Source organism: Octopus bimaculoides, chromosome 2 (assembly GCF_046866305.1).
Source record: "Octopus bimaculoides isolate indiv1 chromosome 2, ASM4686630v1, whole genome shotgun sequence".
Taxonomy (NCBI): domain Eukaryota; kingdom Metazoa; phylum Mollusca; class Cephalopoda; order Octopoda; family Octopodidae; genus Octopus; species Octopus bimaculoides.
In genome coordinates this window covers 3,799,758-3,827,045 of record NC_142929.1, presented here as the reverse complement: position 1 = coordinate 3,827,045, position 27,288 = coordinate 3,799,758, and the positions used below count along the sequence as shown (strand labels likewise).

Here is a 27,288-nt window from a genome sequence, read left to right as displayed (position 1 = left end):
ATGCTTCACTGGCAGGTATAACACCAACAATTCATGACTGAAAGCACTGTAACGCACCTCAGCAGGTTTCAGCTGCCGAGAGAAAAAGCAAGAGGTTATAAGTGTTGCTGATGAAATTGCTGTAAATCAGCGCTAATTGTAGTGTCTGATGCACCCACCATAAGCGAAAGCTTTGCATCGGAGACAGGATGTGCAAGGAGAGCTGCTTTAGATAGTTCATGTTTTACAGTTACAAAAGCTTTGGTTTGAGTAGGAGTCAGTGAAATGGTTTCAGTCTTCTTGAGTGGAGACAGGAGTCCTGTGAAGTGAGGGATGAAGTTAAGTAAGCCAAGGAAGTGGTGTAACTAATGAAGGGAAGTTGTAGGAGGAATGTCCTTGACAGCTCACACTTTGTCTGGTAGAGCTCAAATGCCATCTTTGTCAATGGTGTGACTATGGCAGCGAGTGGGAAAATGAAATCCTAATCGTAGCAAGGCATGTGTGTTGGGTACTGTTGCACATACGTAAGGCACCACAAGGTTACACAGGAACTTAAAATGTCAGCAAGAAGGGTAGCCATCTTGAAAGCCAAATGCACTCACATGGTTGTAAGAGAAAATCAAACACGCATGTTAAGGATATCACTAGTTTCTTTTTTCTTCTTTTCTTTCCTGAAAAATATTTCCCAAAGAAATATTTTGATGTCGAGTCACCAATTTATAGGGAGAATGTTGGTAAAAGGTTACCTGCTTTAGTAAAAGTGTTCATTGAGAGGTCCTGTAAGTGAGCTTTTGAGAAGCATGTGTAATGGAATATCAGAAAGCATTTTTATACAAAATAATTTAATCTATTAAAGGATAATGAGAGCTGACAAGTCGTCTGAGTGTAGCCAGTGTATGTGCATAAGTCAGAGAAAGCTTTATAACTCATGTTTAAAATGTGGATTCAATTGGAAGTCGTTATAAGCTAACAGAAACTGAGGTAGTGTAAATGAAAATATACTGTTCATTATATAGCAGAGTTGTGGGCTGATGGTATTCAGAAGTTCATGGAGTAAAGTTGGCATAAATGAAATAGGCTGTTCCCATGTTGTGAGTAGATATAATTCAGAGGTAGCAGTGCGAAGTTGGTGTGAAAAACAAAGAGGCTGTTCAGATGTTGCTTGTATGATGTCTTTCCACTAATTGGTTAAAATACCTGCTTCTCTTCTTGGGTAGAGAATTGCTTTTGGTATTAATATGCGCCCAGACCTGATTGGCTGGAGCTTGCCATAGCACTACTATGCTACAACGCGATAACAAAAATAGCTTTCCTGACATGCTACAAATTAAAATATATCAGAGCATAATAATGATAATTTGCTCATTGCAGGGATTCAGACAAAATAAAAGGAGTTCGTAAAAATGTACAGACAAGTCTGGTAATCTGGGTCGTAGAAAAGTGCTATGAAAAATGTAAGTATTTGTGTTTTACAGAGACAATTGGATTGGGCAAGTAGAAAATGTCCATGTCAATAGAATAATTTGTGTTGTGGAGCAAATGACACTTATAAAGAGAGAAATGTACATGTAGTTAAACTGGTAGAAATTATTCTATCGAGGCTAGACCAAGGCTTACCGTCTTGCTTTGAAGGGGGAGGAGAAGGAGAGAGAGAGAAGACATTTTACCGTGGCTCTTGGTAGCCGATAAGCATGCTTGAACAAATTTTGACTTTAGTTTAATATAGACAAAAATGGTTCAACAGGCTACTTAAGCATTGGAGAGCCTTTTTTGATTGGCTAAAATTACACACGACTAAAAGTGAATTTAAACTTTCGTCTGCATATTACCAATAAATTGAAAAAAATTGTAGGTGTCTTTTTAATAAAAAAAAAAAAAATTCTCCCCCAATCCAGGGTGACTGATTATATTTAAATTGACTGATCTAATAATTAACTTTCTTGATTAAAAGAGAGAATAGTATTGTTTTAAAATACTGTTTATAAGATTCAAATTTTATTTATAAACGAAATCAACATCAAAATGAAAAAGTAAAACAAGTATTAAATATTTAAAAATCTTTTCATTTTGCTTTTTCACTCAAGGAAGGAAAAAAAAGACAAATCTCTAATTTAATAAAACAGAAATGAAATGTGATCCGAAACAGTTAAAAATAATAAAATTTGATATCGAGTCTTATGAAGCGATCTGGTATTGATGTTACAACTAATTGAAGAAAATTAGTAATTGTTTTATGTTTTGGCTTACTTAGGAGATATTTAAAAAAAATGAAAACATCTTATTCCCACCAAAATAAATAAAATGTTAGTTAAAAAAAAAACCGACTCGCTGGAATATTTTCAAATTTCGTCAATTCCGTTCCTATTTTTGTAATCGACCGGTTTAGTGTTTTTTTCGCTTTTTCGTTTACGATTCGCAATCACGTGATGAATATTTGAAAGCGAGGCGTACCCCAATGGCGTACGGACTTATAACGAAATGGGGTGTTTGAAGATAGATCATGTTTATGGCCAAAGTAGTTGACGTTTAAAGACACGATGCTTATACAAGAACCAGTGCAGGTGAACCCATAGATTACCTTTTTGTATATCTCGCATCCGACCAACCAATTCTTTGCTTTTGTCCCTCTTTCTTTTGCTTGTTATTGTTTCCGAAACGGTCCTTCTCTCGGTTTTTCGGTTCAGATTTCAAAGAGTCGTTTTGTCGATATTAAATCTATTTTCGCGCAAACCAAACGGAAAATCACGAGAAATAATCAAACATTGACCATTCACTGAAAACTCGATATCTATTTTATAAATTAAACATAATATAATAAATAAAATGGCATTTATAGTTTAGTAAACGAGAGAGAATAGAGCTGCTTCGCTTTGTGTAATTCGTTTTACATTGGGAAGATGTCGGGGGACAAAATAAGAAATGGTTTAGAATCAAAGAGTTTATTTGTATATTTAGGATCCCTGATTGGGTTATTTATTGGCTTGTGTCTAAATAGGGACGAAATGGTTTTGTTTTGTGCTGGAATTATGCTCGGCAATATTATTATTCTGGCGACAGTCACGATTTTTGAAATCTGAAATGAAGAGAACCTAGAAAGGAAACATGGCTGTGGTTTGCTTTTATTTGTAACACTGTGCAATAGATTTATGAATTTGCATTTTAAACAAGTATCTCAATGCTTTTATTATAAGAAATATCCTGTTTTCTTTTTTTTAAAGGAAATTGCATTTTAATGAATTATCAACAATTCGTAAAAACCTCATTAAAATGTTTCTAGAAGAAAATAAAAAAGACCGAATCCCCCCCTCTTTGTAGACATTTTAAATATCAAACGAATTTATTATACAATTCGACAAATATTTCACCTTTTAATATGTAACTGTTAGTTTTTTTTATGAATATTATGTTTTAGATCTGTTTTGCCTTTCTCTGCGAAATTGATTCTGAGAATTGTTCAGTTAATGTTTGAATTTGAAGAATTCGTGTTAATTAAAAAAGGTCAAACAGGAATTTATAGAAGTTCCAGGGTAATGTGACATAAAAAGTAATATTTCTCTTTCATTTTATTAAAATAATGTAATATAGACAATAACAATCCCTTTATTTTTTATAATATTCCTTAATATCAGGAAATTATATGCGATGCTCCTAATATGGTAATTTCTTTTTTCATTTTAGTGGAGTTACATTTCCAAGCACTAGTTGGGGGTAAATGTCCCATCATCTGTTCCATGGACACCCGTCTTTACAACGTATTACTGATTTGTTTCTTAATTAAACCACCCCTTTCCCACCCTGGACTATCTCTTTATTGATTAAAAACACAAATACTAATTGGCTGAATAGTAATTTCCTCTTATTTCCACACTCATATATTCACACTTTTTATCTTACCTATGAAGTTAAAATATATTTTGAAACTAGATTTCGTTGGGTTTTCATGTAAACAAAAAACGAAATTAACTGGTTTCAGGCATTTTTCGTATAAAAAAAAGTTATTATAGTTTGAAATTAGAAAAAGAAAAATATATATATTGGGTTTTTATGTAAACAGAAACGAAATGAAGTAGTCAGGCAGAGGTTACTCATTTTCAAACCATCAGTCGTAATATTTAATAAAAATAAAACTTATGTCGAGGGGGGACCTGTTAATTTGTTTCAGTTGAGCTTTCCGTTAAATACATTTGTGTTGACAGCTGATTTCTACTGTTGAAAATTTATTCTTGCTTATGTATTGTTTATAGGAGAATAAGTTTCTGTTCCCTTTCAAAATTCTGAATTTAACCGTTATTTAGTTTCTATTTCAGTTCGGTTAACAATTTCTCGATTTTCCCCTCAGTGATTTCTTACTCTTGAATATAATTTTGTATTATCTTACAATAACAATTATGTTGTTTTATAGACTTTGAAAAAGTAGTGGAGTGTAGAATGTGTTGGACCGCCGAGGGGTCCATTTTGTTTGTCTACCAGCAAAGAACCTTTGTTCCTTTATTGATAGGCAGCTGTTTAACTGATTGACCACATTGCTTTTATAGTTTTTGAAAATTTCCTTTAAACAAATGCTTATTTTATGATTCTCTTATTAATATTAATTCAATGACAATATGGTATATACGAGTACATTTTTCGTCCTAACAAAAGGATTATTTTATGAGACACACAAAAAAAATGTTTCCTTTATATATTGCTTAATATTTTACCATTTTTTTCCCCTGTATATTTTCTGTTGAATATATCAGTTTTAGACTAGTTCAATATTTAACTCAGCTGTTTTTATTCGAAGTACAACTGAAACCTTCTTGAATATGTTCTCCATTGAAAAGTCAACAAAATGATGTCTTTGTATAGATTCTCACAGAAGAAATGTTTTCATTAGATTTAAATTTATTCTTTCTTCGAAAGAGCTTAATTAGGAGATAACTTGGTTTTATTACAGCACTATTGTTAAATTAGTTTAGTTCCTTGAACATACGAAAACATTTTAGTTATTTTCAGATTAATTTCCTGACTCTCCCACTCCATTGTTGTGTTTAACAACAATTCTTTATAGTTTTGGCACAGGGCCACCAGTTTTTGAGGGGAAGGGACAAATCGGTTACTCCGAGCCCAGTACTTGACTGGTCCTTTATTTTATCGATCCCGAAAGGATGAAAGGCAAAGGCTGACCTCGGCGGTGTTTGAGTTCAGAACGTAAAGAGCCGGAAGAAATAGCGCTAAGCATTTTGTTCGATGCGCTAACGATTCTGCTTGCTCTTTCTGCTTTAATAATAATCCTTTCTACTTATAAGCACACGGCCTGAAATTTTGGGAGAAGGGAATAGTCGATTACGTCGACCCCCAGTGCTCAACTGGTATTTATTTTATCGAACTTGAAAGGTGAAAGGCAACATTGAACTCGGGACGGACGAAATGCCGCTAAGCATTTTGTTCGATGCGCTAACGATTCTGTTTGCTCGCCGCCATAATAATCGAATCTGGGATAAATATACGAAAGTTTATAGTTTTGTCGATTAAAATCATTTTGAAACCTATTGTTTGAGGATGTTTGTACTAATTTTTATTTAGTTCCTAATACATTCTGTTCACATCTAGATTCCGTACAGTAGCAAGTTCAAGAATATTTGTAACGTTTTTTTTGATAAGATCCTTCAAGTAATTTTAGAAGGTTGTCTTAGGCAAAAACCCAGACATTTTGTGAATACGTAAAACTATTATTGTAACTGTAGGAATTTATTATTTAAATAGTTTGATATTAACATGCCTTTGTACAGACAAGGCAGTCTCTACCTACTATCTACAGTGATAATTTAGGAGTGCCACAAAAGATGTTGGTTTACATATTAATGAAATAAATTTATAAATTAGTAAACCAAATCATGTTTTTTTGAGGATAAAAAAAAAAAAAAAATTAAATGGGTGATAAAAAGGGAAAAGTATTGATGCTGGTAACCTAAGAGTTTTGGAGAGGTTGAGGTGGAACATTTAGTTTTTAGCTATTAAAAGATGAAAAAAAACCCAACCTTTTCTGTAGATTGTTCTCATAAAAAACTAACAATGATTATATGTGAATAAGTAGTCTTTGGCTGGCTCTGTTTACTCAGCAAACCAGTAGATTCCTCACAATTACACAAATTATAATAATCTATGTTGAGTGTTCTGTTAGTTGAATAAAAAATTCACTTGATTTCTATTCCAGCTGTTATCTTTCTCGCAGACAATCTCTGTTCTCTCGTTTCTAGCATTTGATTTCCAGCAACTATGGAAAAGTTATCACAATTGTCTTTTGATGTAATCAGCTGGTTCAGTAAATATAGAATAGCCAGAGGAGGTGTTTTACATCTTGTCTTTATTGTCAATCATCCACTAAACAAAGAGACGTTTCTTCCTCCTTTTGCTTTCAAAGAAGAGTTTTGAGTAATACTTGTAGTCTTTTTAACTCTTGGGCTGTTAATATTTACTTTTCACTCTGGCAGAATCATGGTTGATGGGAATACAGAGGTGAGAAGGTGGCTTCGAGTATTTCAGAGAAGAAGGATTTAGCAAAGTGTTTTGGCTGTGGAAGTGAGAGCGAATGCATTGAGTGAGTCTAAAGAACCAGTTTCACCGAATAATGTGATTTACCTGAGGATGAAACCAATGCTTGAAAACGTCTTCAGTTCTACTCCCTCTCTCACCTAAGAGGTCTTTGTTTTGCAACTTTCTTGGCAATCCCACTGGTACTGGTGCCACATGAAAAGCACCCACTACACTCTGTGGTTGGCATTAGGAAGGGCCTCCAGCCATAGAAACTATGCCAAAACAGACAATTGGAGCCTGGTACACCTCTCTGGGTTGCCAGCTCCTGTCAAAGCGTGCAATCCATGCCAGCATGGAAAACAGACATCAAACGATGATGTTTATTAAATAAAACTTGTTTATTCCCAATGATTTAACTTTTCCAAACAGTTTTAGGTTATAGCTCAAATATTTTTCTTCACCAAAACTTAATATCTGAAGCCTAACTTCTTGTACAAATTTCATCCACTTTCAATGCAGTGATGGGTCAGACAGCTTGGATCTGTCCCACTCCTGGGGTCGTTTGGGTCCTGTTAAGTCCTTCAACTTATGGAAGCGGGACCTTAAAAGGTAATGATGAAATCTGTACAAGAGAAAGTTATGCTTGAGATATTTTAGTTTTGGCATGGAAAAATATTGGAGTTATATCCTAAAATGTTTTGGCAAATTTTAAATCATTGAGAATAAAACATGCTTTAGATTATTTATCAGGGGTTTTATATGGCAAAGCCCATATTCTGAGGAGACTCATTAAAATCAAACCTATTAATTTCAATGTCAGTCATGCAACTTGTTGAAAAAGAAGGTTTGAACCCCAAAATTATTCTACAGCAGGACTAAATATTTTAAACTTATAAATATGCTTTTGTATTTATTTGCTTATGTTCTTCAATATTTTTTTTTGTATCAAGAGAGCAACTGGATTGAAGAAGAGTCGTTTACCATTCATATAGCTTTGCAAGAAAATTTTAACTCTTCCACCTTTGGAAAAATAGATGACTGGGCATTAAAATCTCCTGTTTGTTTTCCATGCTGGCATGGGTTGGGCATTAAAATCTCCTGTTTGTTTTCCATGCTGGCATGGGTTGGGCATTAAAATCTCCTGTTTGTTTTCCATGCTGGCATGGGTTGGGCATTAAAATCTCCTGTTTGTTTTCCATGCTGGCATGGGTTGGGCATTAAAATCTCCTGTTTGTTTTCCATGCTGGCATGGGTTGGACAGGTCAACAGGGACTGGCCAGCTGGAATGCTACACCAGGCCCCATCTGTTTTGGTATGGCTTCTACAGCTGGATGTACTCCTTAATACCAACAGAGTGTATTGGGTGCTTTTTATGTGGCACCAGTGGGGGTCACCAGGTAGCTCGCAAAATAAAAACCTCTCAACTGAGGGACAGGGTGGAACCGAGGGAAGTGGCTGTGAGCCAAGAGAGAGGTTAGGGTATAATAGAGGGACTGAGATGTCTTGCTATAGAAGGGATACTTGGTTACCCCAGTAGGACAGGGAAGGTGTCTAGAGATATTTCCTGCAATTAAGGTGATTAACCACACAGCTGATTACTTACTGGATTTACAGCAACAAAATTGGTTTTGTGACTCTTGAGTTTTGGTTGTGAGATGCAAAAAATAAAATCTTTTCTCACTTTACTGCTATCAATCTGTAAAGGTTTTAGTCAATCTTAACTTGAGCATTATCAATCTCTATTGAATGACTAGGTTTCCATTTTGATATAAAAGGGTACAACCTCACATCATCATCATCATCATTAAACGTTGTTTAACGTCCGCTTTCCGTGCTAGCATGGGTTGGATGGTTTGACTGAGGGCTGGCGAGCCAGGAGGCTGCACCAGGCTCCAATCTGATCTCGCAAAGATTCTACAGCTGGATGCCCTGCCTAACACCAACCACTCTTTTTTACGTGCCACCTGCACAGGAGCCAGACCGGCGGCACTGGCAACAACCACGCTTGAATGTTGTCTTTCACGTGCCAGTAAGGCGGCACTGGCAATGATCATGCTCAAATGGTGATTTTTTACATGTCAGCGGCCCTGGCAACGATCACGCTTGGATGGTGCTTTTAACATTCCACTGGCACGAGTGCCAATCAGGCAGTACTGTCATTGGCCATGTCTGCGATTTTGATTTCACTTGCCTCAACAGGTCTTCGCAAGCAAAGTTTATTGTCCAATGAATGAAGGGTACTCATAAGTGGGCTGGTTATACACCGCTGGCATAGGCCATGGGTTATGGTCCCACTTGGCTTGCCGGGTCTTCTCAAGCACAGCATATCTCCAAAGGTCTCAGTCACTAATCATTGCCTTGGTGAAGCCATATATGCATATGCAGACGTGTGTGTGGCTGGCTGGCTGGTAGGCTCTCATTTCCTGATGGAATCCTGGGGCTATTTGTGACAGTGTTCTGTCTCTCTCAGATATGAAGACAGGGATTGAACTTAGATACATGATGATGAAATTCACTTCATAATTAGGTTTATTTAAATGATATAAAGACAGAAATATACTATAGCATAGATTTCTGCCTTTATATGTTTAACCATGTTTTTAGTTACTTCCCAGTTTGTTTCTATTGCTTTTCTCCTTCACTGAATTACTCTTCTCCAGCCATGTTAATTTCCTTTGTTCACTTTATCTGTTTAACTCCTGTCAATAAGAAGCCTCTACATGGTTATTCAACCTGCTAGAAACAGTAGTTAAATCTTAAATTACATGTTACTATCTTAAAAAATGTCATGAATATACAAAAGGATGAGTTGGTCTCACACTTTGAACATCTTTGATCATGTCTGCACGATCAGGACTGGTCTGGCGCCCTTCCTCCTCTGACCAATTCTAATTGCTTTATACTTTCTCTTGTTTGGCTTCTATTCTGGTTATATCCAACTGTACATACATATTTCTACATAGATATCATCTATTCTCATGATATCCTATTGTCTTAGTTACCTTTATTACCATTAAACTATGTGACCTTATCTTCTGGATCTGAAATGCTGATATTATCATTGGAGCCATCATCAGCATTAGTCAGATTGTCTTTAGAATGAGACAGTGTTTATTGTGAAATATGGCAGTAGTTCATATTGTGAATGGGATTTACAAAATCTATTGTAAATTATATGTGGATTTATGAAAGAGGTTATCTTAACATTAATTTCCCATTGTAATAGATGAGAGTTGTTGATGAACCATTGTTCATCTTAGTTTATGTCCTGAAATCATTAATTGTGATATTTATTTGATAGTGTCAACTAGTTGTCTGTACTTAACAGTATATTTCCTTGTAGCACACCGTTCTATAGAAATTTTCAATTTGGAAAGACAATGCCATTGAATCTGATTAGTTAAGTGGTAGTAACTCCAACTTTCATCATTCTTTGTAGCAAATTAAATTCCAAAGCCTTTCATTTTAAATTCCTTACGGATATTACTTTCCTAATCTGGCCAACATTTTGTTTTTGCATTAGACAAATACAATTTGACCACATCTCCTTCAGTTACTGTAACTGCTCATGTTAATGCCAGCAGGAATCCTTTCCAGATTCAATATCACTAATACAACTCTAAGACTGAGCATAGATTTTCTTATCATGGTATATTCTAAACATCTCTGTAGCTTTGCTCTGTTCTACATGCCATGACTATTGTTTAGAGTAGTGTTTCTCACCATTTTTGACCTATCGACCCCTTTGATTCCTATTTTGCTATATTGGACCCCCATAGCCATTTGATGCTTAAAAACCTTATATTTTTAGAATGAAATATTAGAAATTGTATTTAAAAAAATTAAACATCATTTAACATCTGTTGTCCATGCTGGCATGGGTTGGAAGGTTTGACCAGGGCTAGTGAGTTGGAAGGCTGCACCGGACTCCAGTCTGATTTGGCATGGTTTTCTACCGCTGGATGCCCTTCCTAACGCCAACCACTCTGAGAGTGCAATGGGTGCTTTTACGTGCCACTAGCATGGGTGCCATTTGCATGACACTGGTATCTGCTATGACTGATTTTGCTCAGCTTGATAGGTCTTCTTCTCAAGCACGACATGCCAAGGTCTCGGTCATTCATCATTGTCTCCGTGACGCCCAACACTTGAAAGAAACTTTGCCTCCGTGAGGCCCTTGTAAAAGTGTAACCAGTTTATTGTACATAGATTTTTAATAACAAAATTTTACACGCCCCTCCGTCTTGTGGACCCTAGTTGAGAACCACTGACTTAGAGGGTCTGTGATATACTTTCTTGCAAAGCTCCTTTATCCTCCTCCCTGTGTGAAAATTATATTCACCTATCCATTCTGTGTTTCAGGCTGCGATCTGGGACGCTCTGAACAACTATGCAGTTACTGATGCTACTTTTTTGGCTGAAAGATTATTTTCAGAAGGTACCATTTCAATGTTTTTAATCTTTCTTTGGAAATTTCATCTCTTAATATCTAAGAATAATTAGTCTTGATAGAATTGTTAAGCTTTTCAACTAATTTCATGCATTCACTATTAATTGTTAATTATTAACGTTTCTCTTTCAGTTGCAAACGATGAGTCTTTGTATCTTCTTGCTACCTGCTATTATCGAGCAGGGAAACCTGTTCAGTCTTATTTACTGTTGCAGTCCCGTGGGTGCCACACGGCTCAGTGCAAGTACCTTTTGGCAAAATGTTGCTTTGATACTGATAGGTAGGTCTTTTTTTGGCATCTCTCCTCTTATCCAAAAGGGATTTCTCAAAATTTGCTGTTTTGTGAAATGTATTAAAACCTTTGTGCTTTTGGGGCATTCATAGGGGTTAAGATGTTGGGCTCATAATTGTTAGGTTGGGAGTTCAATTTCTGGATTGACTGGCACGTTTGTCCTTGAGCAAGTTACTTCATTTCATATTATGACTACTAATGGCAGCCGGGATTAACCAGAAACTGGAATAAACTTTGGTCTAATAAGCTTATAGGCTTATAGATGGACCTTTTTATTTTTGAAATTATAAGGGTACCACTTAAGACTTCTTGTTAAGGTATTATAACTAGCAACAGTTAGGCTTTTACTCTGTACTTTCTGCTCAGCAGTGACCTCTTCCACCCTACTGTACGTTCTCACGACTTGGTGGACTGCATTATACATCTTGGTCACACACGCACTGCAGGTGATGGTGCACAAGAGGGGAATATGTTCATACGGCCATATGTTGTGGTGAATGGTTGAAATACTTTGTTGTCAGTGGAGTATAATCATAAAAGAGGAACACTCAAGAAGATTTACTTCTGTATATTTGGAGCTGGGTTATTCTGTTTGTTCTTATCGATGACATTTTGGCATTACAGCAATCCCCTGCCTATTGCAGGTATTATGTACCACCCTGCGATAGGTGAAAACGTGTGAAGTAGAAACAGTACTGTATATAAAGGTGGTAAGCTGCCAGAAATGGTAGCATGCCGGGCAAAATGCTTGGCGGTATTTTGTCTGCTGCTACATTCTGAGTTCAAATTCCGCTGAGGTCGACTTTGCCTTTCATCCTTTCGGGTTGATAAATTAAGTACCAGTTACGCACTGGGGTCGATGTAATCGACTTAATACCTTTGTCTGTCCTTGTTTGTACCCTCTACGTTTAGCCCCTAGTGGGCAAGAAAGAAATAGGAAACAGTACTGTATATTTTTTAAAAATTATTTTTATAATCTGTATATATTTATTTTATCATAAATGCAAAACAACACCAGAGGAATCAACGTAAGCTTAAATAATAAACCTCGATATAGCGAGGGACATATTGTATAATATGTAAGTCATTGTATGGGTTGAGGTGTTGAGAATTGTTTTGCTGACTTGTTTGAATTGAAGGCAACTTTTTTCAAGCTATCAATCGTTTCTTCTACTTTTACTGTATTTCATATCAGTCTTTTCAGAATTAGTGTTCTTCAAATTTAGTGTGTAGATTGAGCAACCGAAATAGTTTGTGTATTGTATTAGTCATTCTTTTGGCAAAGGAACTGTGAAGTGTTTCCTTTCATTTTCGGTAGTCTTTTTTATTTTATTAACATTGAAATGTAGGAATAATTCATTATGCAACACTTGAAATGTGAAAAAAATTCTGTTTTGAAGATAAATTTGATTAAAAATTTTGTGTCCATTTTTAGATTATCAGAAGCTGAAGAGCTCTTGGTTGGAAATGCTGTCTCGAAGAGCAAAACATTTGAAGAAATTGAAGTGGAATATGGTCCAGTGGCCTGCCATGTATTTAGCTTATTAGGAAATCTTTATAGGTAATTTGATTTTCCCAGTATTTACATCACAGGAAGCGCAATAATAATCCTTTTCATCAACTCCTTCATTTTACTTGGATTTTTTTTTCTGTTTCCAGTTGTGGATATTTTTTTTTACCATTATTGCATTTGTTTTAACAATGAGGTACAATAATTGTTATGTTAAAATGCTTGAATATTGATATTCTGGTCACGTAATTATCTACTCTGTTGTAAGACTGTGAGCTGGCAGAAACGTTAGCACGCTGAACAAAATGCTTAGCGGTATTTCGTCTGTCTTTACGTTCTGAGTTCAAATTCTGCTAAGGTTGACTTTGCCTTTCATCCTTTCTGGGTCGATAAATTCAGTACCAGTTATGTACTGGAGTTGATCTAATTGACTGGCTCCCTCCCCCAAAATTTCAGGCCTTGTGCCTAGAGTAAAAAAGAATATCTACTCTTGTTTTCCTATATAAAACATGTAACTCTACTTAGGTTAACAAACCAGTTCAGATTTGATGTTGCAGTTATTTAAAGATAAGGATGTTATCTCCATGTAAATGCTAATGTCCTTTCTTGCTACTAACTGCTCAGCAGTGAAATTAAGAATGAATTTTTTTGTTTTTGTCAGTCTATTGCACAAGAAAGCTCAGTGATTTGCTTTGTCCAAACGCATTACACAATTGTTAAACTCTTGATTATGTGATCAGTAGTTTAGTATCATCATCATTTAATATCTGCTTTCCATGCTGGCATGGGTTGGATGGTTTGACTGATGACTTGCAAGCCAGGAAGATGCACCAGACTCCAATCTGATCTGGCATGGTTTCTACAGCTGGATGCCCTTCCTAATGCCGACCACTCCGTGAGTGTAGCAGGTGCTTTTTATGTGCCACTGGCACAGGAGCTAGTCAAGTGGCACTGGCATTGACCACACTCGATTGGTCCCTTTTATGCCACCAGCACAGGTGCCAGTTAGGCTGCACTTGAATGGTGCTTTTTACATGCCACCGGCACAGGAGCCAGTCAGGCGGCGCTGGCATTGCCCATGGTTGAATGGTGCTTTTTATGCCACTGGCATGGGTGCCAGTCAGGTGGCATTGGCTTCAGTCACCCTCAAATGGTGCTTTTTACACACCACTGGCATGGAAGCCAATTAGGCAACATTGGATTGTCTTAATAGTAAGCTGTTTACATGTTTCGAACCTTTTTTTTTTTATATTGGTTTCTGTTGCTGCTACAAATTTTAACTTCTGTTTTTTATTGACTCAATTTTTAAGATTTAACTGCTTGGCATGTGGCATATCTTTTAGCTGCATTTTCTCTAATCCCATATTTCTTGTTCTCAATTTCAGTAAAACTGAGCGGTTTTCACATGCTTCAGAATGTTATCAAAAAAGTTTAAAACTAAACCCTTTATTATGGTCTTCATTTGCTAAACTCTGCAGTCTAGGTAAGCAGCTCTTTTTTTTTTTTTTTTATCTTGTATGGTTACTAATCCTTGTGAGACTCAGCCAAATTATTGAGCAAAAGCAAAATACCTCACATGTTTGTATGAAAGGCTGTTATTGTTGACTAAATATGTAGATTGTTTTTTTTTTTATCAAGGTGTAATCTGGTAGTTAAAATTTTTTTAGCTTTTTTCAATCTTGGGGTCAGAGTTCTCATTAAGTTCATTGCAATGCAACATTTCCGTTACTGTATTTCAGACTGTTTAATATATTAATTAAATTCTAACAAAATTATGAATTTAGACTGCTTTTGTTAAAAAGCTTCAATTTTTTTTTTCTATATTTACAAAAGTGGAATTTGGGACATAAACTAATAAAAGGTTTTTACATAAATCTATACTCTGGAATTTTTGTCTCAAAACTACTTAATTACTGGTAAATTAAGTAAAATATATTAAATTATTAAAATTTTAGGTGCAAACATGGCTGTGTTTTAAGAAGTTTACTTCCCAACCACATGGTTGTTCCTGGTTCAGTCCCAGTGTGTGGCACTTTGGACAAGTGTCTTCTGCTATAGACTTGGGCTGATCAAAGCCTTGTGAGTGGATTTGGTAGATGGAAACTGAAACGCCTGTCATATATATGTGTGTGTGTCTCTTTGTGTTTGTCTTCGTCCTCCACTTGGCAACCGTGGTTTGTATGTTTACATCCCTGTAGCTTAGTGGTTTGGAAAAAGACACCAATTGAATAAGTACAACACTTAAAACACTGGGGTTGATTTGTTTGACTAAAAATTCTACCAGTATGGCCGTAGTCTGTTAAATGACTAAAAAAAAAAACAAATGAAATACCAATATTTAACGAGCTCTTGTCCAATATTTGTCATTATCGTCGTCATTTTACTTGGCTAGAAAAATAACTTGTCTCTTGTCTTTGTATGCAATCAGCAGCAAATTTCCTTTCAGCCATGTGATTAGTTCACCTTTTTTAATTGTGATTTGTCTCACTCTCAGAGTGGTTGGCATTAAGGAAGGGCATCCAGCCATAGAAAACCATGCCAAGTGAGACAGGAGTCTGGTGCAGCCTTCCAGCTGGCCAGCCCTGGTCAAACTGTCTGACCCATGCCAGCATGGACAACGGACGTTAGATGATGATGATGACAATGATGAACAACATCCCTTTTCTGATTGTTGTTACTGTGACACTTGTCTGTTATCACAGTTTCTATGTGATTGACCAAACTATGGCTTCAAAAATATAAGCACCCATGCTGATACCACATGAAAAGGACCCAGTACACTTTGTAGAGTGGTTGGCACCGGGAAGGGCATCCGGCCATAGAAACCATGCCAAAATAGCCGACTTGAGTGGGGTGTAGCCCTCCAGTTTACCAGCTTCTGTCAAACTGTCCAAGCATGGGAAACATGTTAAATGATGATGATGACGAGTGTTGATTTTTGTTCATTTTAAATATTGCTACTGCACTTATTGAGAAGACAACATCAGAAAAGTAAGAATGGTCCTTGAACTTGTGATATTGTTCAAAGAGATCGGATGACAGTGAAGAATTTGATGTGTGAGATTTTGTATGATATTGTGTAAGAGTGAAGCAAACAATCATTAGTGATAAACTCCTATGAACAGTCAGCCATTCAGCAAAACTTTTCATCAACCAGCTCTCTATGCACACACATTGTTGTCCTGCTGACCTCATGAACCCTATTGATGGGGAAATTGATGGACGACATCATTTAATGTCTGTTTTCCGTGCTGGGTTGGGTGGTTCGACAGGAGCTGGCCAGATGGAAAGCTGCACCACACTCTAATTGTCTGTTTTGGCATGACAATTTTATGTGCCACTGGCACAGGAGCCAGTCAGGTGGCACTGGCATCGACCACACTCGATTGGTCCCTTTTATGCCACCAGCACAGGTGTCTGTTTTGGCATGATTTCTACAACTGGGTGCCCTTCCTAACACCAACCACTTTCCAGAATGTACTGGCTGCTTTTTATGTGGCATCAGCACAAAAGAGAATTTTATACATAACAACAAATAAGTTCGACCTGATGATGAGAACTACAGTTTTATAAGTAAGTGTTGAGGACACCTATAAGTGTATGCAAGGACAAAAGTGAGAATTTCTGTACCACATTGTACTCTAGGATAAATTCACTTGCACCACCATTTTTTTTGTGTTTAAATCCACTTTGGTACCCAATATCTATGGCGTTGATCTTCCAGACTTTCCTATCCCCTTTTGTGGGCTTGCCTTAACATAATTGTTGAAACTGTAGCCGTTGTACCATACCTTTCCTTTGTCTTTGGAAAGCCTTTTCTCTCACTTTTAGTAGGACTTAAAAAACATTCTTTCTACAATGTCCACCAGGGATTTTATTTTGAAGAATAACTCCATGTTTTTTTATTTCCTGCATGTGCTGGTGTCATGTATGGGCAGATATTGATGCAACTTCAAAAACTACAGCAAGTCTTAACACTGGAAACATAGAATGGAAAGTGGATGTAAGATGATGTTCAAAGCAGGTCAACCATTTTACTTGCACACATCAATCAATGGCTTTCTTTGTGCTCAGCCTTTTTATATAAGTCAACATTGCAAATCCACAATGTCACATTTGCTTCATTCTTCTTTAGTCAATGTAGTTGTCCCACACTCATTATTCATGTTGGATTATCTTACATCATTACATTTCTTATGGTTTATCCTTTATATAGTGAAAGAAAAATATTTTTGCCTCCTTTAGCAACTGTATTTTGAATTTCCATTTCTCAGTTTTAACCATAGCTATTGTTTTCACTAGAGCCTCTTAAGCAGCGATGATGCCAGCTAAACAGAAAATCTTAATAGTTTGTTGTTTTATTTTTATCCTGCGTTAGGAAGGGCATCCATTGGCGTTAGGAAAAGCATCCAGATCGGATTGGAGCCTGGTGCAGCCTTCTGGCTTGCCAGCAAACCATCCAACCCATGCCAGCATAGAAAGCGGACGTTAAACGACGACGATGATGATGTAGATATCATCATAATCATCATTTAACTCCTGTTTTCCATGCTGGCATGGGTTGGATGGTCTGACAGAAGCTAGTAAGGCTGGAGGCCACAGCAGGCTCCACTCGTCTGTTTTGACCTGGCTTTAATGGCTGGATGTCCTTCCTAACAGCAACCACTTCACAGTGTACTGGGTGCTTTTTACATGGCACTAGTGGTACTGACAGGGTCACTAAGTAACCTGCAAGACGGAAACCCTCTCAGCTGAGAGGAGGGAGTAGTAGTGAAGGTGGTGGTGGTGGTGGCTTTGTGCCAGTTGATGAGAGATTAAAGGTCTGGAGGGACAGGAGTGGGTGTTCTGCTGTAGAGTAGTTACACGAAGGCTTCGGTTGAAAAAGAAAGGAGGGTGGATAAAAAGAGCAATAGTAAGAGATGATGGTGGTGAAGATGAGTTGGGACATACCCTCGAGGGAGATTGGGGGTGGTGAGAAGAAGTGGGGTGATACAGAGGTTTGGATTGTGTGGTTTGTTAGGGTAGAGGTGAGTGAGGCAAATGATGAAGTCAAATATAGGAGAGGCTCAGGGATGGGTTACGGCAGATATGTGACAGCATTGATAGTAATAGCAGATAAGTAAGGTGTTTAATGATGGAGAACAACAGAGGGGAGGCACAAACTCTCTTAAAGTTTCAGCTTTAGATTTTATATGAAAAGCATAAATTTTCATTTTTAATGGCATGTTGAAATTATTTTTATCAGGTGAAAAAGTTGATGTTACAAAGATCTTCCAGCCACCCAAAGTCCCCTTTCCTCAGTCTACACCTATCCACAGCACCAATCCTTTTTACCAACCTCCAGATGGAAAATTAAAATTGATGCAATTACACCAGTCTCCTCACATAATCCCTAGTTCTCAGGACAGCATTACTCCAGTGTCAGACTGTACACCTGCAGGAATTTGTAAGGTAAGTTCAGATTATTTTGCAGTTTAACACCATTCTACACATCACCATCATCGTTTAACGTCTGCTTTCCATGCTGGTATGGGTTGGACAGTTTGACTGGGAACTGACAAGCCAGGAGGCTGCACCAGGCTCCAATCTGATCTACAGGTTTCTACAGCTGGATGCCCTTCCTAATGCCAACCACTCTGAGAATGTAGTGGGTGCTTTTTATGTTCCACTGGCACGAGGGCCAGTCAGGCAGCACTGGCATTGACTTTGCTCAAATGGTGCTTTTTACATGCCAGTCATGCGGCACTTGCATTGGCCATGCTCAAATGGTGCTTATCTGTGTCACCAGCACAGGTGCCAGTCAGGTGGCACTGGCATTAGCCATGCTCAAATGGTGCTTATGTGTCACCAGCACAGGTGCCAGTCAGGTGGCACTGGCATTAGCCATGCTCAAATAGTGCTTTTTATGTGCCACTGGTATGGGTGCCAGTCAGGCCACGACTACGATTTCACTTGGTTCAACATTTCTTCACTTCTTTTTTGTTTTTGATGTTGTTGTGTTATTTAACCTGCAGCATATTTCCCAGAATTCTTCACTAGGACAGTAAAAAATATAAAAACATTTCAACAAAACCAGCATCTTTTATCTTTTACTTGTTTCAGTCATTAGACTGTGGCCATGCTGGGGTAAGCACTTTGAAGAGTTTTTAATCAAACGAATTGACCGTAGTACTAATTTATTTTTTAAAACCAGATGCTTATTGTATCAGTGTCTTTTGCTGAACTGCTAAGTTACAGGGACGTAAACACACCAACACCAATTGTCAAGTGGTAGGAACAAACTGACACAAAGACATGCACACACAGTTATATATATATATACATATATATGACAGACTTCTTTCAGTTTTTGTCTGCTAAATCCATTCACAAGGTTTTGGTTGACCTGAAGGTGTAGTAGTGATGAACCCTGAACCATGTGGTTAAGAAGCCAGCTTTTTGCTGTTGTATAAATTGTCACCTTTGAAGTACAATTAAAAAGGAACGGCTTATAAGATTGCTTTCTGACCACTTGATTATCTCATGTTTGCCTTTTTATGTTTTCGTGTGTGATTTGTATACATTACATCATTAAAATGGTTTTTGTTTTCTAGTTCGAGTCTCCCTTGCCAGCAGACAAACTAATGACGCCAGATGCCTTGAGCCCACCTAGCAGTACAGATAGTTCCTTTCACCAAGGAATTCAATCTTTGCGTGCCAGTCGCGGACAGTACCTCAGTAGTGGCAACCGTCTTAATTTTTCTTCCCTCAGTCCTTTAACTCCAAGGTAAGAAGAATCCAAATTCCTAATATGAGTGTTTTAGTAAAGTTTAGGAAGAGCCATTCTTTTATTTGATAATTATTTGATGTAGAAACAAGAGAGTAGGTACAATATTGCTTTCTAAAAAAAAATGTTCAACTCTAATTTGTTTAGTTCTTGGTTAAATCCGATGTGGGAGTCTTAACATCAGAGTTGTTTCACCTCTGATCTTCTGGCTTTTATTTTCCAGACACAGTGTATTTTATACATTGACAAGTGTATTCTTTCTTTTTTAAGACACTTGGGTGATATGTGAGGGATATTTGGTGATATTTCTAGCAGTTTGAATGAGCATGTTGAGCAGTGGTCCTCAATCACAGACCACATGGCCCTTGGGGGTTCACAGAAGATCTTGCTGTTAAAATTTATGAGCAATAAATTAGTTATTCTTTTACGATACACAAAATATTTTAACAATTTTTTTTATACAATTCCTAATAATAGACACTGAATGTCTATGGGGCTCCAGTAGAATAAAATAAGAACCAAGGAGGTTCATAGGTACAAAAAATGGTTGAGAACTACTAATGTAGAGGTTCTTTTCTATTAAGATAATTTCTAAGATTTAGATCCATAGTGTAGGCCATCTGTGACATAACATGCAGTAAAGAGTTAAGCTGAACAGAGGTGGGATGTTGTGGTTTCTAACCTGTTTATCTCCTCTCTTCAATGGGCTATCATCATCATTTAATGTCTGCTTTCCATGCTGGCATGGGTTGCAAGGTTTAACTGAAAAATGTTGAGCTGGGGAGTTACACTAGGTTCCACTCTGATTTGGCATGATTTCTATGGCTGGACCCCTTCCTAATGCCAACCACTCCAAGAGTTTAGTGGGTGCTTTTTATGTGACACTGGCACAGGTGCCAGTCAACTAGCATTGGCATCGGCTACGATTTCACTTGGTTTGACAAGTCTTCTCAAGCACAGCATATCACCCAACGTTTGAGGGGTGATTTTTATATGCCAGTGACAGGACACTGGCATTGGCCACAACTACAATATCATTTGGCTTGACAGGTCTTTTCATGCACAACATATCACCAAAGGTCTCGGTCACTTGTCATTGCTTCTGTGAGGCCCAACACTAACATTACACATCCAGTGAAGCATACTAGCTTCATTGCTTACAAACCTACACATCTCCTTAGCAGTCACAGCCCATGTTTCACTGCTGTGTAGCATGGCTATTTGCACACAGACATCATACACTCTGAGGGAGAGGCCCTTTGTTACCAGAAGAGGTAGGAGCTCCCTGAACTTTGCCCAGCCTATTCTTATTCTAGCAGCTACACTCTCACTGCCCCCCCCCCCCCAGCTACTGACTTGGTCACCTAGGTAATGAAAGCTATCAACTACTTCTAGTTTTCTCCCCTGGCTTTTGATGGAATTTATTTTCTGTACATTTTTAGTGTTAATTGTACCTGTGCATCTTCCACACACAAAAACTATTTTCCCTGTTAACCCTCCTCTGATATTGCTGCACCTCTCATTTGTCCATGGCTTACACCTGGTACATTGTAAGGAGTTTCAACCTACACCTTTTCTTCTGATCAAGCAGGGTCACCTTCCTGAAGGGATTTATGATTTGCCAGTAAACATTTTTTTGTCACTCCCTCCATAGAATTGATTTTTCATGTAAATTGTATTGCAACAGTATATAAGATGCTATTTGTCTCTGCAGCTCCATTCATTTAGAAAGGTGAAAAAATTTACTGCTTAACCCTTTAGCATTCAGATTATTCTATCCAAAGTAATGCATATTTATTCACATTGTTTTCAATTTATTCTGCATTATCTTGCAGCTTTGAGATTTCAGTGAAGTGACTGTATATTTAACATTGTATCCCCTGTGCCGATGGCACGTAAAAAGCACCATCCAAACATGGCCGATGCCAGTGCTGCCTTGACTGTCTTTCATGCTGGTGGCACATAAAAAGCACCATCTGATTGTGGTCAATGCCAGCTCCTCTGGCCCCTGTGCCGGTGGCATGTAAAAAGCACACACTACACTCTCAGAGTGGTTGGCGTTAGGAAGGGCATCCAGCTGTAGAAACACTGCCATATCAGATTGGGGCCTGGTGCAGCCTCCTGGCTTCCCAGATCCCAGTCGAACCGTCCAACCCATGCCAGCATTGAAAACGGATGTTAAACGGTGATGATGATGGAGGGTAAAGTGTGAGAGGCTGGATCTGGCTAGTTTCAACATAAAAACTGGAAGAATACTTTTGCTGGATATGTTCAGTTTAAATGCTAAAGGGTTAAAAAGATAACAGTTTTTGTATACAATGTCATATTTTCAGTAAAACTGGCTTGCTGAATGAAATGAGGCTGGTTTTAGCCCGTGGGCTCTAGTGTGTTGCCCTCAAGACTGACTAGAATAACTGAAGATTTTAGTAACTGTAAGAGAACGAGAATAATTATATGCAATGTGAGCATTTGTTGTGAATATTTGTATAGTACTGAAAGCTCAGCAGATATGAGGTCTGATAAAAGAAAGTACCAGAACTTCTTCTTCTTCTTCTTCGTCGTTTAACATCCGCTTTCCATGCTAGCATGGGTTGGACGATTTGACTGAGGACTGGTGAAACCAGATGGCTACACCAGGCTCCAATCTGATTTGGCAGAGTTTCTACAGCTGGATGCCCTTCCTAGCGCCAACCACTCAGAGAGTGTAGTGGGTGCTTTTACGTGTCACCCGCATGAAGGCCAGTCAGGCGGTACTGGCAACGGCCACGCTCGAAATGGTGCATTTCATGTGCCACCCGCACAAAAAAAAAAAAAAAAAAAGAAAACCTGAACACACATCAACCTGGCATTGAATCTCCTTTGAAGTAGTCCCCTTCTGAAGGTATATACTGTATCCAGCATCATTTCCATTGATGGAACTCCCTTTTGGGGGGAGCATGATGCTGTTTTGTCGCATTCTCTTGAGTTTCATTGACCATCTTGAAATCATGGGTGTTCCACTGCCAAGACTGAGCCTTGGTTTTGGGGTCCTAACCCTGCCCCCCCCCCCCCCTCGATTTGTCATCTGATATGACCATCTTCAAAATGTTTTCTTCCTCAAAGAGATCCTGTGCAGTTGAAACCTGATCTTTTTGAAGTAGATTTTCTACATCTACGCACTTCTATAAACAAGGAAAGCGAGTGCAAGACTCAGCGTGCATGCACGACAGTTCAAGGTCAAGCTGTGCCAAGTGGCTCCATTTTGTTTTATTTTAGCTCTGTTACCATAGCAACATCCCTGATACTTTTTGATCAGACTTTAAAAATGACTCAGAATGTTACTAATCTGGCAAGAAAAAAAATGGTTTGGAATAGTATCTTGATGTCACTAGGGTAGAGTCATCTATTGTTAATTTGTGGGAAACTTGTGAATATTGAATTCTGTTAGGTTCATGACCTTGAAAAAAAAAAAAAAAACTAGATAACTTTGATATGTTTTACCCAATAATTTTATAAGTTGGGATTTTGCCAATTTGTCTTTTAGAAAATAGTAATGATTCTAGGTTTGGAAATAGGTCACATCATCATCTAATGTTTGCTTTCCATGCTGGCATGGGTTGGACAGTTTGATGGGACCTGGTAAGTTAGAGAGTTGCACCAGGCTCTAATTATCTGTTTTGGCATGGTTTCTATGCCTGGATGCTCTTCCTAACACTAACCACTACAAAGTGTACTGGGTGTTTCTAATGTGGCACCAGCACGGATTTGTGTGAGGCTCCAGCACATTACTAGTATAGAATGTCCATAAAAGTCTTCTCTGAGATTTGTGAAGACTGGAAAGAAATGGTGAGCATGATGTGAAAGAGGACAGCTGTGTATCAAGAGAGAAGATTGCATTGGTTTGGACATGTGATGCACAAGGATTTTAACAGTTGCATGAAGAAGTGTGGAGTGTTAGGAGTGGATGGTGTCTGTCGAAGATGAAGAAATCCATAGAATGAACTGGTGGGGGATTGATCTCAATATGCTTTGAGACTAAGTTGTACTGCTGAAGAAAAGCCTACACTGTTGAGCAAGTATGGCAGGGAGCACATTAAAACAGACCTAGGACGGTGGCTAAGATGCCTCTGCTGCAATCCACTTCTGCTTTCACCCTGCTCCTCTTTTATTTCAATGCCTTCTTCTACATGTCTCCAACCTACTTACCTCCCTTTCTGGCTTCTCTACTACTGTTACCTCAGCACCTTTTCATCTTCCTTTCTTGGACCCACCTCCACTTCCTTAAGACACTTCTCACCTCTCACTGATCCTCTCCCCATAGCTTCTCCATACCAAGCATATAGTCCAGTGCTTTACCATTTCTACCATTTTCCTATCCTGTTAATAATAATAAAGCTTCCCACTCCCCCCACAAAAAAAAATTGTGTGCAAGGCTTGTAATAAAGAGGAAAATTACTAAAGAGGGAATAATTTTTTAATAAAGATGTTTAAACTTTATTTACATTATTTACATTTGACGGATATTTGTCCTCATCTTGTTTGTTGTTAACACAACGTTTCGGCTGATATACCCTCCAGCCTTCATCAGGTGTCTTGGGGAAATTTCAAACCTGGGTTCTCATTCCTAAGGTATTTTACGATATTATTTATTATTATCATTCAGGTTACTGCCTGGAATCGAACTCAGAATCTTGGGGTTAGTAGCCCGTGCTCTTAAGCACTATGCCATATGCCGGTGGGCATATACCTTAGGAATGAGAACCAGGGTTTGAAATTTCCCCAAGACACCTGATGAAGGCTGGAGAGTATATCAGCTGAAACGTTGTGTTAGCAGCAAACAAGATGAGGACAAATATCTGTCAAATGTAAATAATGTACGTAATTCCTCATTAAATATAGAACTGTATTAAAGATGTTTATTGAGGAAGAATAACACAAAGAGATGTGCGAGTGAAAAAGCAGCTTAGGAATGAGAATGAAACAAGAGGAATATTCAATAAATTGATCACAAAAATTTCAAGGTTTAAATTTGCTGCCATGTTTGACATAAACTGACGATGGCAATGATAGATGATAATTAGTAATTTTGTTTCTAATTGTGATAAATGATAAACTTGTTTGAAAATTTAGATTTCAATTTTACTTTCTACAGTTTTGGAGTGTTTCCATTAGAAGTACCAAGTCCTCAAGAGAGTGTGCCCTATATTACTCAAGTTACTCCTGTTGGTCTTTCAGAGAATTTAGTTTCTGATCAACCCCGTGCACCCCGGGGTCAAAAGGTGGAAATTCTTTTTTTTACTTGTTTGTCCTTGAATTTTTCTTCTTTTCCATAATGTAAATTGGGAACATGATTGTAGGCGATCTAGTTTCACCATCATTTTCTATTGAGTTCCTCTATTGTATAAAGTCCAATTGCTCTCTGCCAATATGCTTTGCAGAGGGGGGAGGGGCGAATTTCATCAATCGGTTATGCAGATGACTAACATCCTAAAATCATTCCACTCATTTGAGCAGAGGGAGAAACATTGATGCAAAACAGTCTCTGTGTCTTTGAGACACAAAAAGCTAAAATCCTTTTGCCAGGTCTTGAAATTTGAGCTGTATTTGTTTATTTGCTTTCACTTTTATTTTTCATGCCATCATGGGTTAGAAACCAGTGCTTCTCAACCAGTGTCCATTTGACCCTTGTGGTCATATGGACACTGGTTGTACAATAAATTGAATATAACATTTACAACACACAAAATATTTTAACAAATTTTTAATACAATTTCTAATAATTAAATTTTAAAAATATAAAATTTTTTAAAGTCTCAGATGGCTATGAGGGGTCCAACTGAATAAAATAGAAACCAAGGGGTTCCACAGGTGAGGACCGCTGGTTTAAACAAATGTATTAGTGAGGGACTGTTTTACAGTTGGATGCCTTTCCTGTTGCTAACCCTTACATGTTTTCCAAGTAAGGGATCTCTTGAAAGGTACAAAACAGCAGATGATTTGTTGACAAAGGAAATGACTGCAACATCACTGCTTTTAGAAGGTGATATTCAGAGCATATGTATACACACACACACACACACATTTTTAACCCTTTCGTTACTGCATTTATTTTGAGATGCTCTGTGTTTCTTTCAATTACTTTAAATATAGCAAAGAATTTAGTAAAATAATTTAGTTATCATTAAGCTAGTGTTAGGAACATAAATTGTGACTAAGGTTTGGTGGAAGATTTTAATTTAAAACTTATTTTAACAAGACATTTGTACTACAGAGCCAGAACCGGTTTCAGGCAGACTGGTCATGAAAGGGTTAAGAATTGTTTCTCTATTGTATATTCAGTTGATGACAGACATTGTAGTTCTGTTGTTAGTAGGAATGAGATATTGTGTTATAAGATTATATGGAATTTTGATAAAATTGAAGCATTACTAAGTGTTGAGTCTTAAAAATCTGTTGAGAGACCCATGTGGTTGCAACAAGAAATAGAATTTAATAAATCTTCTGTAAGATTCTGTCTATTTTTTATCTGTTATTGGCTGCCATCTCTCTCTCTCTCTTCACTCCCACTTTGTAATTTTGAATGAACGCTTTGTTATTTATGACAAGCCTAGCAGAGATTAAAGAAACCATTGAAATATATTCTTTTAAATCTCTCCAAATGAAGGAATGTCTTCAGGAAATGTCCCAATGTTCAAATAGGCGTTAATGTTTAAAACAATACTGCAAAAGATTTAAAGTATTCCTGATGCTATTCTTTCTGCTTCTCTGATAGCAAAAGAAAAGAAAACTTTATTAACGGTTAATTAGCAAACTTTCTTGATAAAATTGGTGTAAAATATTTTTGGAAAGGTGAAAACAAAACTTACTTGTGTTGAATTTTAGAATTTGATGATATTGCCATTGTTTTGTATATCTTTTTTGATATTTTTTAATGTCTATTTATTTTGTGAACTTAATTTGTAGCCTGTTACACGTAGAAGTCAAAACCAAAACCTTCATCCCTCCATACCAAAGCCGACAGTTTTTAGTCAATCAGGCAACACCAACACGCGAGAACTGGCTACTTCTAATCAACAGTCAGGGTAAGTTTCAATAATGTCTCCTTTTATCTGTGTTGTAAATTAAAAAAAGAAAATCTTTATAACTGGCATTGGATTGTTCTTGGAAAATATCAATTATTTAACATTCAGATTACTCCATCAAATGTAATGTTTTATGTATTTACATTATTTTGACCCCTGCGGGATTGTTAGCATGCAGAGCAAAGTGCTTAACAGTATTTCGTCTGCTGCTACATTCTGGGTTCAAGTTCTGCTGAGGTTGACTTTGGCTTTCATCCTTTTGGGGGGGGGTCAATAAATTAAGTACCAGTTGCATAGTAGGGTCGATGTAATCAACGTAATCCCTTTGTCTCCTGTATGTTTAGCCCCCTGTAGGCAATAAAGAAATAAATATGGTAATCCATGAGGTGCAACTGAGACTAAATTATAATTTTTCTTTAAATCTGAAATGGTGTTACGAAGGTAAATTGTTTCCTATCCATTGTTTCCTATCCTCTAAAATCTAAAGAATGCTCCCATTATATTCAGTATATTCGAAACTAGTAAAGTGTAATATATACTGTTTACTCACAAAATTCATTTACTAATTTCTGAATTTTTATGACCAAATAATTTCGTTTGCTTCCAGGTTGCAGACTAATGTAACAAATGTTCGTCGCAGTCAAAGATTATTTGGGAATTCCAGCTCTGTTAAAGTAATTATTCTTTCTTTCTTCATTGTCTTTGGTTTTATTT

At 37.4% G+C, this 27,288-nt stretch overlaps 1 protein-coding gene across 1 annotated transcript in view; it reads left to right on the top strand.

Annotated features, from left to right (window-relative positions):
• The first annotated feature begins 2,415 nt into the window (after window positions 1-2,415).
• LOC106884236 (cell division cycle protein 27 homolog) overlaps window positions 2,416-27,288 on the top strand; it is a 50,141-nt gene continuing 25,268 nt past the window's right edge. Inside the window, exons 1-10 of the mRNA XM_089340366.1 lie at window positions 2,416-2,540; window positions 10,858-10,933; window positions 11,078-11,225; window positions 12,673-12,798; window positions 14,133-14,230; window positions 17,993-18,198; window positions 19,341-19,513; window positions 24,645-24,771; window positions 26,456-26,574; window positions 27,182-27,248. Coding sequence (XP_089196492.1) covers window positions 2,517-2,540; window positions 10,858-10,933; window positions 11,078-11,225; window positions 12,673-12,798; window positions 14,133-14,230; window positions 17,993-18,198; window positions 19,341-19,513; window positions 24,645-24,771; window positions 26,456-26,574; window positions 27,182-27,248 — 1,164 coding nt within the window. The 5' untranslated portion in view covers window positions 2,416-2,516. The remainder of the gene's footprint in view (window positions 2,541-10,857; window positions 10,934-11,077; window positions 11,226-12,672; window positions 12,799-14,132; window positions 14,231-17,992; window positions 18,199-19,340; window positions 19,514-24,644; window positions 24,772-26,455; window positions 26,575-27,181; window positions 27,249-27,288) is intronic.